This window comes from Rattus norvegicus, chromosome 4 (assembly GCF_021556685.1).
Source record: "Rattus norvegicus strain SHRSP/BbbUtx chromosome 4, alternate assembly SHRSP_T2T, whole genome shotgun sequence".
In the NCBI taxonomy this organism is placed as follows: domain Eukaryota; kingdom Metazoa; phylum Chordata; class Mammalia; order Rodentia; family Muridae; genus Rattus; species Rattus norvegicus.
This window is the reverse complement of record NC_141537.1, coordinates 70,178,760-70,194,504: the sequence shown is the minus strand read 5'-3', so window position 1 is coordinate 70,194,504 and position 15,745 is coordinate 70,178,760. Positions and strand designations below refer to the sequence as shown.

The window sequence follows — 15,745 nt, the reverse complement described above, 5'->3', positions numbered from 1 at the left end:
CCCCAGCTTGGGACCCAACCCATGGGAGAGCGCCAACCCCTGACACGATTAATGATACTCTGCTAGTTTGTAGACAAGAACCTAACATAACGATCTTCTGAGAGGCTTCATTGAGGAGCAAATGAAAACAAGTGCAGAGACCCACAGCCAAACCTCAGGCGGAACCCACGGAGTCTAGTGGAAGAGTGGGGGACAGAATTGAGCAAGCCGGAGGGGTCAAGGACACCACAAGAAGACCTACAGAGTCAACTAACCTGGGTCGGGAGCAGGGGGCCGGGGGGGAACTCAACAGAGACTGAACCACCAACCAAAGAGCATGCATGGGCTAAACGTAGGCCCCCTACATATTTATAGCAGATTGCAGCTTGCTTTTTATGTGAGTTCCCTAACAATTGGAGTGGGAACTGTCTGTGACTCTTGCCTGCCCTCGGGTCCCCTTACCCTAACTGGACTGCCTGGTTGGGCCTCAGCTGGAGAGGATGTGCTTAGCCCTACTGAGAATCGATGTTCCAGGGTAGGTTGGTACCCAAGGGAGGTTCCCCTTCTCTGAGGAGAATGGGAAGTGGTAATGAGGGAAATGATTTGTAAGGGAAGGGCTGAAAGGAGAGGATTATCAACTCCTAATTTCTGTCCCTTTTATTTGATAATATAGGGAAATTGTGATGAACAGGAGATGGGAATAAACTAGTTATTTTAGGGGTAGGGGACTAAAAACTGAACAATTCATTGTTGTCCTTGGCCTGAAGCATGAAATGTCCTTGTTTCTCGGGGCAGGAATGGCAGGGAGCACTTTGGTTTATCTTTTCCTAAATGAGCATCCCTGCTTGGCAGCACTCCATGACCATGTGACTGATACTCCAGTCCAGACACCAACTCCTTCCAGCAAACTAGGTCTCCGGATGTTCGTGGTGGAAAAAATTGCATTCATTTCCCAGCTTCAGCCATCTCCTGAACAACATTAGGGTTACCTCTCCAGAGTGAAGGACATATAAAGGCCTTAATCAGGATTCTGGTGAGGGCTACCAGTGAAAAGCTATGTCTTCCCAGTCGAAAGAATGAAATCTACCTCTGGCCTAAACTACACAAAACGTAAGTTGCAGCTATACCTGTTAGCTACCTAGCAGAAAGCAGCTCCTGTGAAGGCTGACTTGTGTCCCCTAACCAGAAGAGGCTGGAGGAATAATTATTTCCTTAATAACGTGATGGGCTTTTTCTTCCCTACCCTGATTCAGCAACTTGTGATGCTATTACCATGTAGCGTGTTAAGCCTGACTGCTTTTCTAACTCAGAAATCTGTCACATTTTTTCTTCTTTCCTTCACTCTTTTTTTTGTTTTCTTTTCTTTTTATTTGTTTTTTCTTGGATACTGGCTGTGGCCTGGGCATACTTCCCTGGACACTCTGAGTTTTCTTACTCTTGTCATCCGAAGCTGTTCACCACCACCATCTTCTCTTTTCCTCTTCTCCAGATTCCTTAATGCAACAGCTCCCTGCCCAGGGGGGGTTTCTTTCAAATCTAATAAAAGTGTCCTCGAGCTTCCTCCAGAGTCCATTCTTACTCTTTTATTAAAAAGACTAACAATAAGAGAGGATCCAAATTTTCCCCTGTATCATGTGGTACCCCAGGAAGGGCCAAGTGTCCCCATAACAAGAGATGCAGGAATTCATTCCCAGTATTCACACTTGCTGAGAGAAAGTAATCCACCCTTTCCCAGGAGTACGACCCAAGCCATGCTACATCTGCCAGACCTTAGGAAAATGACTGAAGCGGATCTCCCCATGTATGAATGGAGACAAGTTGGGAAGAGAACCATATCATATTTTAACTCACACAAAAGCCAAAAAAGTCATTTTGCCCCCAGTTTAGCCTGAACTCTTCCCTCCAGCCTCACTTTGTGCTACAGGACAGCCTGGCTCCCTGTCTGTAAAATGACCTTTTCTCTATACCCCTCGAAATGCTGCTCTCTGCTATTCATGTTCTCCACCGTGGAAACCCTTTGTCCCTCAGGATGTCACCACCCAGTCTGTTTACTGCCAATGCTCTATCCTTGTAACAACAAGCTGTTTCTCTCAGCGATGTTTACAATCTGTAATCATTCGGTGGTCTTTTTCCTCTAAGTAAAATGATCTCTTCCAGTAAGGAATAGGCTCTGTTTACATATGAACGGCAGTTTCCATCTAGTCCCCGTTGGCTGATTTCCTCTGGAGTTTACTGTGACTTTCCTGTCTTCTCTTTACCTCTGCCCCATTGTTTTAATCCTATGTAGATTGGGTTGGCTGTACATTGTGGAGGGTGAGGATTAAGAATTCTTGGATGGGGATTTAGCTCAGTGGTAGAGCGCTTGCCTAGCAAGCGCAAGGCCATGGGTTTGGTCCCCAGCTCCGAAAAAAAAAAGTCTTGGATAGCCCTTGGTCCTGCCAAAACTGAACCCCCAGTGAACGTGATTGTTGGGGGGAGGGCGGTAATGGGGGGAGGGCGGTAATGGGGGGAGGATGGGGAGGGGAACACCAATATCGAAGGGGAGGGGGAGGAGCTAGGGGGATGTTGGCCCGGAAACCGGGAAAGGGAATAACAATAGAAATGTAAATAAGAAATACCCAAGTTAATAAAGATGGGGGAAAAAAAGAATTCTTGGCTAGGAGCATTCAATGAATCATGTTAAAGTGTACTTATGGTAGGTCAGGCCTCAGTTGTGAAATGAGAAGTGCAAATGTGAGGATACCCCATTTCAAAGCCTAATTCGCTTATAACATCTGTTTTGCCTACAGGCAGTGTCCCTGGGCCCATAAACAAATCCTCCTCTCCTCTGTGCTCACAAATCCATGTGGGCATGTAAAACCAGACCCTGCCTGGTTAGGGAGCTGAAACTCAATCTTGTTTACATTCCCATTGCTGCAGTGTGACTTGGGGGTGGGGCTGCTGGGTAGGTAACACCTGGATTTATTAAAGCTTTTGCATCATCTTAGGGGTAAACCCATCATTGCTCCTCCCTTACCATAAGCATTCATGCCAAACCACAGGGTAGTGTAAAGTGACGACATCCCCTCCAGGGATATATTGGGGACATCCAATAGGAATATTAGGGATTTGTGTTCCAAGGGAGAAAAAAATAAACTGGGCAAGATTTGATAATCCTTGCAAAGGAAAGCTCTCCATTCAAGAGATATCCTTTCCTGCTCTGGTGGGTGATATTGGAGTTTTAGGTTAGTTAATCAGAGAAGGGGCATCATGTTGACTCTGACTCCCGTCTTAACTGTGTCCTATGAAGCCAAGATTTCATTCCTGTTCCTTTCCGTGGTGGAGTTTGCAGTGGGAATCATGGCCAATGCCTTCATTGTCTTGGTAAACTTTTGGGACATGGTAAAAAAGCAGCCGTTGAACAACTGTGACATCGCACTGCTTTGTCTCAGCATCACCCGGCTTTTCCTGCAGGGCCTTCTCCTTCTGGATGCTATCCAGCTTGCCTGCTTCCAGCAGATGAAAGACCCACTAAGCCACAACTACCAAGCCATCCTCACTCTCTGGATGATCGCAAACCAAGTGAGCCTCTGGCTTGCTGCCTGCCTCAGTCTCCTCTACTGCGCCAAGATTGTCCGTTTCTCTCACACCTTCCCACTTCACTTAGCAAGCTGGGTCTCCAGAAGATTTCTCCAGATGCTTCTAGTTGCTCTTCTTTTCTCCGGCGTCTGCACTGCCCTCTGTTTGTGGGACTTTTTTAGCAGATCTCACACCGTGGTCACATCCATGTTGCACATGAACAACACAGAATTCAATCTGCAAATTGAAAAACTCAATTTCTTTTACTCGTTTGTCTTCTGCAATGTGGGCTCTGTGCCCCCTTCTCTAGTTTTCTTGATTTCCTCCGGAGTGCTGGTTATCTCCCTGGGAAATCACATGAGAACTATGAAGTCCCAAACCAGAGGCTCTCGTGACCCCAGCCTTGAGGCCCATGTCAGAGCCATCATATTTCTGGTCTCCTTTCTCTGTTTTTATGTGGTGTCATTCTGTGCCGCTTTAATATCAATACCCTTACTGGTACTGTGGCACAATAAGGGAGGAGTGATGGTCTGTATAGGGATGATGGCAGCCTGCCCTTCTGGACATGCAGCCATCCTGATATCAGGCAATGCCAAGCTGAAGAAGGTCATAGTGACCATTCTATTCTGGTTTCAAAGCAGGCAAAAGGTGAGAAGAGTCCACAAGGTTCTTCCCAGGATACTCTGATAAGTCACTAAATATGCTCCTCACAAATACACATTCAATTCTTCATGAAGTTTTACAGTTTCTTCTATAAAATATAACTGGAATCCATTCTCCTTGATGTTAACAGACTCTCTAATAGTGGAGCAAAGTGACTAAAACTACATTGTCTAAGCAAATATAAGTGTTGGCTCCTTAGATTTGTTTGGTAAAATAAGCAGAGGGGGGAAAGAGGGAGGGAGGAAGGGAGGGAGGGAGGGAGACAGAGAGAGAGAGAGAGAGAGAGAGAGAGAGAGAGAGAGAGAGAGAGAGATTCATTATAAATGAATCTTTCTGCACTGAAGCTCATCACTGATTCTGGTGCCCCACGGGAAGCCTTCTCTTCTAAAATAGCAAGCCTTAAAGAAATGGTCCTGTCTTTAAGCAAGTTTGCTGAGACTTTTGTTCAGAACATGTACTCGAATCACACAAGAAAATAGTTACTGCCACGTCGATCATTCAGACCCCACAGTTTCCATGGAAATGAGATAAGAAAAAGACAACTGTGTGGTAACAACTATGCCATAACCTCTGGGTCAAAGTGTGCTGTATAAAAGCTCCAATGGGGTCCATGACTGTGATTCATTTTGAAAATATGTTGAATCCAAGGCATACTTCTGCCTGTTTCTCAGACAGAGAAGTGTGAGGTAGGATCTCCTCTGCCCGAGCTCTGGATAACAGAATGTCTGCTGCACCTCCCGACTGCCCGGGTTCCTTCGTCTATGCAAGTAGGCAGTCGGCCAGAAAGCCTGAGCAACAAGGCAGGTTTTGGAAGAGCCAGCTCTATCTTCCTGCATAGGAACTGAGGCATGAAGGCTTTCCAAAATCCAGATCTAGAGATACAAGAGAGAAAGTTGTAGGTCAGGTATTTAAATCCATCAGAGGGGTCCGTTCACAGATCTCCCAGGAAGGAAGGTTTCCTTTTTGTGTGGATGCAATTGAAGAGCATTTTCTCTTCTCAGGCCCCTGTTATTGATAGATACAAATTCTTACATTTTTTTCCAAACAAATAAGCCTTTTCTTCAGCTCCAATGACCAAGACTTCCTCGGTGGAGTGGACATAGTTTAAAGTTTTTTTCAGCAGCTCTATCCCCACTCATGACTCCAAGTATAACCACTCGAGAAACTTATAATGAAACCCTATTTCCACACTTCAGGCCAACAAAATCAAATATTTGAAGATGAACCCAAACGTCATATTTCTAGAACTCCCTCAGTAATCTATGGTAGAGCTAAGATCAAAAAACACTACTCTTGGTGCCCTATTGTTTGAGTTAGATGGCGTGACGCTCTCAGATTATATCATTGCCTTTTGGCCCCATTTCTCCCTAAAGTACTTGTAGAATATCATCTGAAAGGGAAGAAGCAAGGATTATCCCTCCTCTTTTCTTTCTCTTTTTATTTGAGTATTATCTGACTTATATTGAATTATATCATCTTTTTTATGTCTTATTGTTCTCTGTGATTTTTTTTAAAGAGCACCATTCGAAGCAGTTTAAGACCACAGAAAAATACGTAGTTAAAATTATACAGCACATACAGCCTTTTGAAGTTTGGGACTTTTACTTAATACCCTACATCTGAGGTTTTCTGTCTTCTTATGCTTAGCAGCTCATTTCTTTCTGTGCTAAATCATATTCTGCTGTCTGGATGAGCCACCCTTGATACATTCACTCACTGAAGAGTGGCTTGGCTGTTTCTGAATTAGCAATTAGCAGAAATTCTACAAGGAACATCTGTGTGCAGATTCTCTGTGTACATGAGCTTCTGGTGCTTGGATCAATTCCAAGGAAATCAAATGCTAGATTACACGGTAGGAGTGTTTTTAATTTTATGAGGACCTACCAAACTCGTTTTGCTTTGCCACCACAGTGACAGTTCCTTTTGCTGTGCCTTTCTGCAAGTGCTGTGCCTATGCTGGACTTTAGCATTCTGACAGCTGTGTAGTAGATCTTACTGCTTTCACTGTTATTTCCCTGAAAATACTGTGTAAAGGTCTCTTCTCATGTAATTTTTTTCACAAAAAGTAGTTTTTGCATATTTCTTAAATTTATCCATAATGTTACAGTAACCCCTTTCTTTAAAAGTTTTTACAGTCAATTTATATTGACTATATTCTTTCCCAACTCCTTCCAGATCCTCCCTACCTCCCTAGCCACCCAACTTCATGTTCTTTTTCTCTCATATTTTCTCAAAAAGAACCATAAAACGATCAAAATATGCAGAACTAATAAAACAAGAAATATCAAAACCCCAACTTCTTGTTTTATTATAACTAACACTGTAATGTTTATAGTAGGTAGATTTTATTAATAAAGTTTTTACAGATATACTTGAATTCATCCTTTTGTAGGAAAAGCTTTTGTGTATCTTATATGCTTAGAAGTACAGCTGCTGTATTAAAAAGTTGGTGCACATTTAACTACACAAAATTGTTCAAGTTTTTGGTAGTGAGCCTAATATTTTACACTCCCTATTTAGAGAATTCATTCCATGTTCTCACCAATAGAAACTTACTACTGCTAGTCTCAAATTTGGTCATTGCAGTGACCAAAATGTCTTTAATTTGCATTTCTCTGTTAACTGCCAATAAGAACCACATCTCTATGTATTTCTTGGCCATCTTCTTATACATCTTCTACTACAAATTAATTTGCACATGTTTTATACCAAGATTTTCTTTATTACAGATTTTTTTAGGGCTTCAATGATCTTGACATTGTGTGTGTGTGTGTGTGTGTGTGTGTGTGTGTGTGTGTGTAATACAACTCATACGTATAAATACATATGCAATTTATAATTTTAAGAGTTCCCAGAAAGACATGGATGGTATATACTTACTTATAAGTGGACATTAGCTATAAAGTTCAAGATAACCATGCTACAATCCACAAACCCAAAGAAACTGGGTAATAAGGAATGCTCAAGGGAGAATTTGTGAATTTCCCTCAAAAGGGGAAACAAAATAGTCATCAGAGATGGATGGAGAGAGGGACCTGGATGGGAGAGTAGGTAAGAAGAGGAATGGGGATGGCAGGAAGGTGGGGGGGCAGGATAAGACTGGGAAAAATAATAGTAATCAATGGGGGGTGCATCTCAGGAACTAGTTGGAGGCCTGGGCCAGGAGGCTACAGGAAGTCTATGGGGGTGACCGTAGCTGAAATTCCTATAAGCAGGGAATATAAAGACTAAATGGGTTACCTCCTATAACTAGACAGGACTTTCAGTGGAGGAAGTGGGACATAAAACCTTCAAACCAAAATTTGTCCTGCCCTCAAGACGTGTGGGGATAAAGATGGAGCAGCCAACCAGTGACTTGCTCAACTTGAGACCCATCCCATATGAGAAAGCCAACCCCACACTATTAATGATACTCTACTGTTCTTGCAGACAGGAGCCTAGCATAACTGTCTTGAGAGGCTTCATCTAGCAGTGGATGGAAACAAATGCAGAGAACCACAAGTAAACATCAGGGTGAGCTCAGGGAGTCTTGAAAGAGAGTGGTGACAAAATTGAGCAATATGGAGGGGTCAAGGAAAACACAAGACCTACAGAGACAACCGGGCCCAGGGGGTCTCGCAGAAACTGAACCACCAACAAAAAGGCATGCATGGGCTGAGTCTAGACACCCCTACATATTTATAGCAAATGTGCAACTTGTTCTTCATGTGAGTCCCATAACAATTGGAGCAGGGGCTCCAATCTCTGTTGCCTACTACTGAGTCGTCTTCCCCTACCTGATCTACCTGGTTGGACCTCAGAGGGAGAGGATGTGCCCAGTCTTATTGAGACTAGAGGTCTTAGGGTGGGGTGGAACCCAAGAGCTATTCCACTTCTCTAAGGAGAATGGGAGTTGATAATGGGGAGGGATTTCTTTCTCCATCTTTATTAAATTGGGTATTTCTTCTTTACATTTCAATTGTTATTAACTTTCCCAGTTTCCAGGCCAACATTCCCCTAACCCCTCACCCTCCCCTTCTATATGGGTGTTCCCTTCCCTATCCTCCCCCTATTACCACCCTCCCCCCAACAATCTAGTTCACTGGGGGTTCAGTCTTGGCAGGACCCAGGGCTTCCCCTTCCACTGGTGCTCTTACTAGGATATTCATTGCTACCTATGAGGTCAGAGTCCAGGGTCAGTCCATGTATAGTCTAGGTAGAGGCTTAGTCCCTGGAAGCTCTGGTTGGTTGTCATTGTTGTTCATATGGGGTCTCAAGCCCCTTCAAGCTCTTTCAGTCCTTTCTCTGAATCCTTCAACGGGGGACCTATTCTCAGTTCAGTGGTTTGCTGCTGGCATTTGCCTCTGTATTTGCTGTATTCTGGCTGTGTCTCTCAGGAGAGATCTACATCCGGTTCCTGTACATCAGTCTGCACTTCTTTGCTTCATCCATTTTCTCTAGTTTGGGGGCTGTATATGTATGGGCCACATGTGGGGTAGGCTCTGAATGGGTGTTCCTTCAGCCTCTGTTCTAAACTTTGCCTCCCTCTACCCTCCCAAGGGTATTCTTGTTCCCCTTTTAAAGAAGGAGTGAAGCATTCGCATTTTGGACATCCTTCTTGAGTTTCATGTGTTCTGTGCATCTAGGGTAATTTGAGCATTTGGGCTAATATCCACTTATCAGTGAGTGCATACCAGTGTGTTTTTCTGTGATTGGGTTACCTCACTCAGGATGATATTTTCCAGTTCCATCAATTTGCCTATGAATTTCATAAAGTCATTGTTTTTGATAGCAGAGTAGTATTCCATTGTGTAGATGTACCACATTTTCTGTATCCATTCCTCTGTTGAAGGGCATCTGGGTTCTTTCTAGCTTCTGGCTATTATAAATAAGGCTGCTATGAACATAGTGGAGCATGTGTCTTTGTTATTTGTTGGAGCAACTTTGGGTATATGCCCAAGAGAGGTATAGCTGATGGCAGAACTGGGAGGAAAGGAGGGAAGGGGGCTCTGATAAGGATGTAAATGAACAAAAATATATAAATTATTGAGGAAAAAACAAGTCAGCATGCTTTCTTAATTTTTTTCTTCATTATAAAGTCATCATTTCATTGTATTCCAGCCTAGAGTACTTTTGGATCTTCTGCCTTCCTGCTTGAAATGTGACAGTTTTCATAGCTGTCTTCAAAATATTTAGATTTCAGGAATCTGACCGTGAAGTGTATTGATCTGAGTTTCTTTGTATGGAGCCTATCTAGAGTCTGACAACATTCCTGCCTCTACAACCTGAGTTAATAAGGTCCTGAGGCTCAAACCCAGGACCTCACATGGGGTGTGAAAACATTTTACTTCTGAGCTATATCCCTAGCCAATTCAGTGCAAAAATCTCTACTGTGTGGGCTGAACTAACCTCAAAGATTTCTTATTCTGGTGATTTACCCATTGTATGAGTCTAGACTATCCTCTCCAACACAAGCTGTTACAGCCCTACTCTCATCTTGCTCTTCATCTAATTTAAAAAGATAACAACATTGAATTTGTCTTTTGTTTCATTCTTTGACCCGTCAGTCACAGAAGGGATGCTCTCAGTCATGAAACTTGCATTTTCTTTCTAAGCCTCTTTAAAAGATTCTTAAGAGAAAATGTCTCAGTGTGTCCCCATCTCAAGCTTTGTATCCTCATGCATTTACCAGAGAAATCTTAAGGAAGGGATGGTGCAGTAGCAGAATTGCAACTGAGTGGGCTGAGGGACTCCAGTTTGGCTCTCACTAGGTACAGAGAATAATCAGACACAATCAGTACTTGATTATTAGTTCAGAAATATATACACACTTATTGGTAAAATAATACACTTTATTTTACCAATAAGGTAATGATAGGGTACATTTAATTAGGCATCCAAATCTTAGCATAAGCAAAATGTGTAACCATAGTTTGGATCAAAATTTACATAAATGATATGGAAACAATATTTAGATGAATGAGAAGAGCTAAGGTTTAGTTGAGACTTCTCATGTTAGTGGTTATCACAGAACCTAAAATAAGGAAATGACGTGATTATGACAATTATTTTCTAAAGACTCAAATGACAATGTTGTATGGGATTATTTTGAAAGATTGAATGCAAAGTGTTTGGGTCATTTTCACCTCAATCATAATCAAAGGGGGACAAGATTTGTGTTTCAGGATGTGGTAGTGGAAATAGAGAAGTTAGAAGAGATCTAAAAGTGTTTTGGAAAAGCATCATCACCTAGTGTCTAGAGAGAGAGTGGTCAGTAGAGAAGGAATTATCATAGCTGATTCAGTGCTGGGTGCTGCTATGACGCAATCACCAGCAAGAAATGAAGAAGTTGGGAGAAGAAGTTGGCTTCTTCTTTCTAGCTTTAAGGAAATGCTAGTGTAGTTTAGGATTTACTACAACAGGATTGACAACCGATCATTGGCAGAGGTTTAGAAATGAGGAGTGCCTAATTCACATTAGATGTCAGATGTAGAACTGGTTCATAATCAAAAGAGAAGTTTGTCTTTACAAATGTAGGTTTGGGGTTAAGTTGTAAGTGTAGGAACCAAAAGGCAGGAACTGAGGCAGGTACCGCTTACTGGCTTTCTTCCAGGCTCACTTTCAGTTTCCTTCTGATATAGCATGGGCCCACCTCTCTAGGAATGGATCCATTCACAGTGGGGCTGGGCCCTCCTATATCAATTAGCAGCAAATAAAATGCTCCACATTGGTTGGTTACTCCCACGAGTTTGTGCCACCAAATTTTGCAGGCTAGACAGACTGTAGATCAAAGGTTTTTGTGGCTGGGTTGGTGTTTCCATTTCTCCTTTTGTAGCCCATAGAGTACTTTCCCATACAAAGACACTAGAACATAGGAGGTACTATGTGGGTACCTGTTCATCCTCTTCAGTGCCTGATTTGACTAAAGTCCCACTCTAAGAAAAGTATGCCATATCCAACACTACTTGGGTAACCAATAACCAAAGACTAGTTGGCCCAAAGACATTGGATAAAACCACATTTTACTGGTCTGAAAGAAAAAAAGAGTAACAATAAAATGACTCCTAGTAATCAGAGAAAGGACTGAAAGAGCTTGAAGAAGTTCGAGACCCCATATGAACAACAATGCCAACCAACCAGAGCTTCCAGGGACTAAGCCACTACCTAAAGACTATACATGGACTGACCCTGGGCTCCAACCTCATAGGTAGCAATGAATGGCCTAGTAAGAGCACCAGTGGAAGGGGAAGCCCTTGGTCCTGCCAAGACTGAACCCCCAATGAACGTAATTGTTGGGGGGAGGGTGGTAATGGGGGGAGGATGGGGAGGGGAACACCCATATAGAAGGGGAGGGCGAGGGGTGAAAGGGATGTTGGCCCGGAAACTGGGAAAGGGAATAACATTCGAAAGGTAAATAAGAAATACTCAAGTTAATAAAAAAAAAATGACTCCTAGTGACATTCTGCTATACTCACAGATCAGTGACTTGCTCAGCCATCATCAGAGAAGTTTCCTCCTACAACAGATGAGAACATATATAGAGACCCATATCCAGACACTACTCTGAGAAAGATCCCTTTGAAGACAAAGCTATAAATGGAATGCCTCTTTCAAATCCCTCCTCTTGGAGCTCAGGGAACCCCACAGAAGAGGAAGTGGAAAAGTGTAAGACCCAGAGGAGATGTAAACACAAGGAGAACAAAGACTTCTACACCAACTAAGCAAAGTTCAACGAATTCAGAGACTGAAGCAGAAAGCATGGGGTGGCATGGGTCTGCACGAGGTCTTCTGCATATATATTATAGCTTTAAGTTGACTATTTTATGGGACTTCTGATTGCATGAATGGGTAGATCTCTGTTTCCTGTGCCTTCTCTTGGGACTCGTTTGTTGGTTTTCCTTGTCCAACCTGAGTGTGATGGTTTTTGTTTTATCTTATTAAAGTTTATTTCGTTATGTTGAAAGGGGTAGCTTCAAAATGATAAAATTAACATACAAAAAGAAACTGAAGGGGAAAAAGGAAACAGAAAGATGAATTGAAAGAAAGAAAGAAAGACAGGAAGAAAGAAAGAAAGAAAGAAAGAAAGAAAGAAAGAAAGAAAGAAAGAAAGAAAGGAAGGAAGGAAGGAAGGAAGGAAGGAAGGAAGGAAGAAAAAAAGAAAGAAAGGCCCACATAAATGACATGAGCCAATCTGATAGAGGCAGTTCCAAAACTGAGCTTCCTTTTCCCCAAAACCGTTCAAGGTTTGGATCAAGCTGACAGCTCAAAGTATGGCAAGTACCACATCAAAACCTTTGAGATAAAAATGCTTATGAGATTTCAAACTTACGCTTCACTTACAAATTGCTACTTATAAACTTTTTCACAGTTTACATTTAACAGATTTGCAAAAATTCTTAGGCAACCGAACCCAGGGCCTTGCACTTGCTAGGCAAGCACTCTACTGCTGAGCTAAATCCCCAACCCCATTTAGGCAAGTTTTTAAGGCTGTTCCAAGTCTTCTATTTCTTGTGTTAAGTTTGTTCAGTAATATAAGATGTCTCCTGTCCTTTATTATTGTATCTCATAGGCTCTGAGACGATATCAGTGAGTGATCTCTCACTATATTATATATCGCTAGGATTAAAATTAAAGGATAATGAACAGTCATTTGTATAAATGAGTTTTTTATTTGTAAATCCAACTGTCAAGTGAAAATACTTTTAAAAATTACACTTGTAGAAATCAAAAGTGTATTAAAGTATATAAGAGGATTGCATAAGTTGTTTGCAAAACTGATATCTTTTGCCTAAGGAACTCAGTCACCATGATTTTTAGCATATGAGGTTGGGAGAGGAGGTTCTAGGTGACTATAGAGTACTGTATTAACCAGACTAATACATAACTTAAAGGAGGAAGAATTTATTTTGACTCCTGGTTTCAGATGATGCAGTCCACGGTTGGCTGGCTCCATTGTTTTGTGGCCATGTTGAGAGAAAGCATCAGGGTGAAGGGGAGTGATAGAGTAGAAAGGCTCACCTCATAATAGCCAGAAAGTATAAAAAAGACAGGAGAGGGCCCAGGAAGGAAATAACCATTAAGGACATTCTCACCACTTCCCAGTGATCTACTTCTCCCAGCTAAGCTCACTTTCCACTGTCCCACAGTGTGCCAACTGTTGATTCAAAATTAAATCCTTTGATGGATTAAGTCATTGATGAAGGCAGGTTCTTCTCAGAGGCCCCTCTTCTGAACAGTATTTACATCAGGGACCAAGCCTCCATACATAAGCCATTGGGGCAAATAGTGAATATCCTAATTGTAACATGTGCAAAACCTTCTTATTGTTGGATAAGAGATATCCTGAGTGAATCTTAGAGCCAATGAATATGATACACCTTAAATCTGCACATGAGTGCTCGCTCACACACACACACACACACACACACACACACACACACATCTTGTTCACTAATGTTGATAAAATAATCTTGAGCTATAAATCCAATTCATCCTGCAAAGCCCTAGGATTTTTATGATTCCAGACATCCAGATATCCAAGGCTATGTCACACGCAGCCTTCGTTACCACATTCATGAACATAGCAACACAATGTGTTTCCTGATAAATGGTGCAATGACCAGACCTGAGTTCTTTGTCATTGTGAAAGGTGGCCACAGTGGTCTTAGTTACTGATAAGCATGACTTCAAGATGCTTCACACAGAACTTCTATCTCATCATGTGTACCAATTTTCACAGTAAAATGCTAAGGCTTTCTCCAACACATAAAAATAAATCATATCTTGATATTGTATACATTATAGGAAAATTCATAGTACAAAACTGTTTATCAGTACTACAGACTATTACTACTAACTACCCACAATTGTTTTTTACATCACCTATGTCTTTTTTTCCTTTTTTTTCTTTTCTTTTATTGGATATTTTATTTACTTTTCAAATGTTATTGCTTTTTCCAGTTTCCCTTCTGAAAAAACCCTATCCCATCCCCCCTCCTTCTGCTTCTATGAGGGTGCTCCCCCACCCACCCACTCACTTACTCCCTCCTCCCCACCCTGGAACTCCCCTACACTGGGGCATCGACCCTTCATAGGACCAAAGGCCTCTCCTCCCATTGATGCCCAACAAGGCCATCCTCTGCTATATATGTGGCTGAAGCCATGGGTCACTCCATGTGTAGTCTTTGGTTGGTAGTTTAGTCCCCGGGAATTCTGGGGGGTCTGGTTGGTTGATATTGTTGTTCTTCCTATGGGGTTGCAAATCTCTTCAGCTCCTTCAGTCCTTACTCTAACTCCTTCAATGGGGATCCCATTCTCAGTCCAATGGTGGGCTGTGAGCACCCACCTCTGTATTTGTCAGGCTCTGGCAGAGCCTCTCAGGAAACAGCTTATTAAAAACCAGATTTTTCTATGAACTCTGAGTTGCTACATAAGCTGAGTGGCAGCTTACATTAAAAGCACGTACTATTTTGTAATGTAAGCTAACTTTGTTTACAAATGGGGGGATGGTTAGCTGTCATTCTGAGTACTGTCATCACAGTCTGCAGTCCATGGATTTTAATCAGGAATCTACATGTTTGGAAGTGGTCTAACATCTACATTATCTTCAAAAACAAAGACGACTAACTCATCAATTTGGATAAGTAGTGTCACACAAAAACCAAGGATCATAAATATTTATTTTATAGGTCTAATGATAAATCCCACAAATAAAAAAGTCAGATGCCATGTTCAAGTACAGTGATCCAAGAGCTGTGACTGTGTCAGGATGACAGCAGTGAGAAAAGAAGTAGCTTCAGCCTGCATGGTTTCAGAGTGTGGAAATTATAGTGCACAAGTAAATGATCTTGCAAAAATTCTCCCAAGGAATAGGTACCTCATCTCATGGTCCTAGGTAAGGGCTACCGAAACCTAAATGGGACAAACAAGTAGAGGATTGGCAAAAGAATTTTCCTGAAGGAAGTGAGGTCTAAGGGATGCACCAGAATTATCTAGACAAAGAGAATATCAAGGAGTCTGTTGTGTACTGTTGTGTATCTGAGAAAGAGGAGGGAGGGAGAGATGGAGGGAGGGAGCGAGCGAGAGAGAGAGAGAGAGAGAGAGAGAGAGACAGAGACAGAGACAGAGACAGAGACAGAGAGACAGAGAGACAGAGACAGATCAACAAAGGTGTGTCGTGTGAATATGTGACGAAAACATGACACCAAAGGAAAACAAATTTCAGTTCAGCACATAAGAGCAGGGCAGATTTGGTGCCAATGAGAGGTGCAGAACCATCACACATATCCCAGCCTAAGAGTATATCTAGGATGTGTCTGAACACTGAGCCACCATGAAAGAAGGAATATGCAAAGATTTGTATACTACACTGAGGAGCTAAAATTCATCCTATGAGCAAAAGAAAGTGAACAGATGGAGGAGAAGTCTGTCCTGAGGCATGTGGTTTTCCAAATCCTGCTAGAAAGTTTCCCCTAAAGGAACCTCCCTCCTGTAGAGACAGAAGTTCCCTTCCCTTTTTTGCCCCACCTACTCCTTTGCCAAGAGCACTGAACAGGAAGAAGTGTTT

The 15,745-nt window shown here is 42.2% G+C and overlaps 1 protein-coding gene across 1 annotated transcript; it reads left to right on the top strand.

The window, feature by feature from the left end:
- The first annotated feature begins 3,228 nt into the window (after positions 1-3,228).
- Tas2r138 (taste receptor, type 2, member 138) lies at positions 3,229-4,224 on the top strand. Its single transcript, NM_001024685.1, has one exon. The coding sequence runs from the start codon at positions 3,229-3,231 to the stop codon at positions 4,222-4,224; it is 996 nt and encodes a 331-aa protein (NP_001019856.1).
- The last annotated feature ends 11,521 nt before the right edge of the window (positions 4,225-15,745 follow it).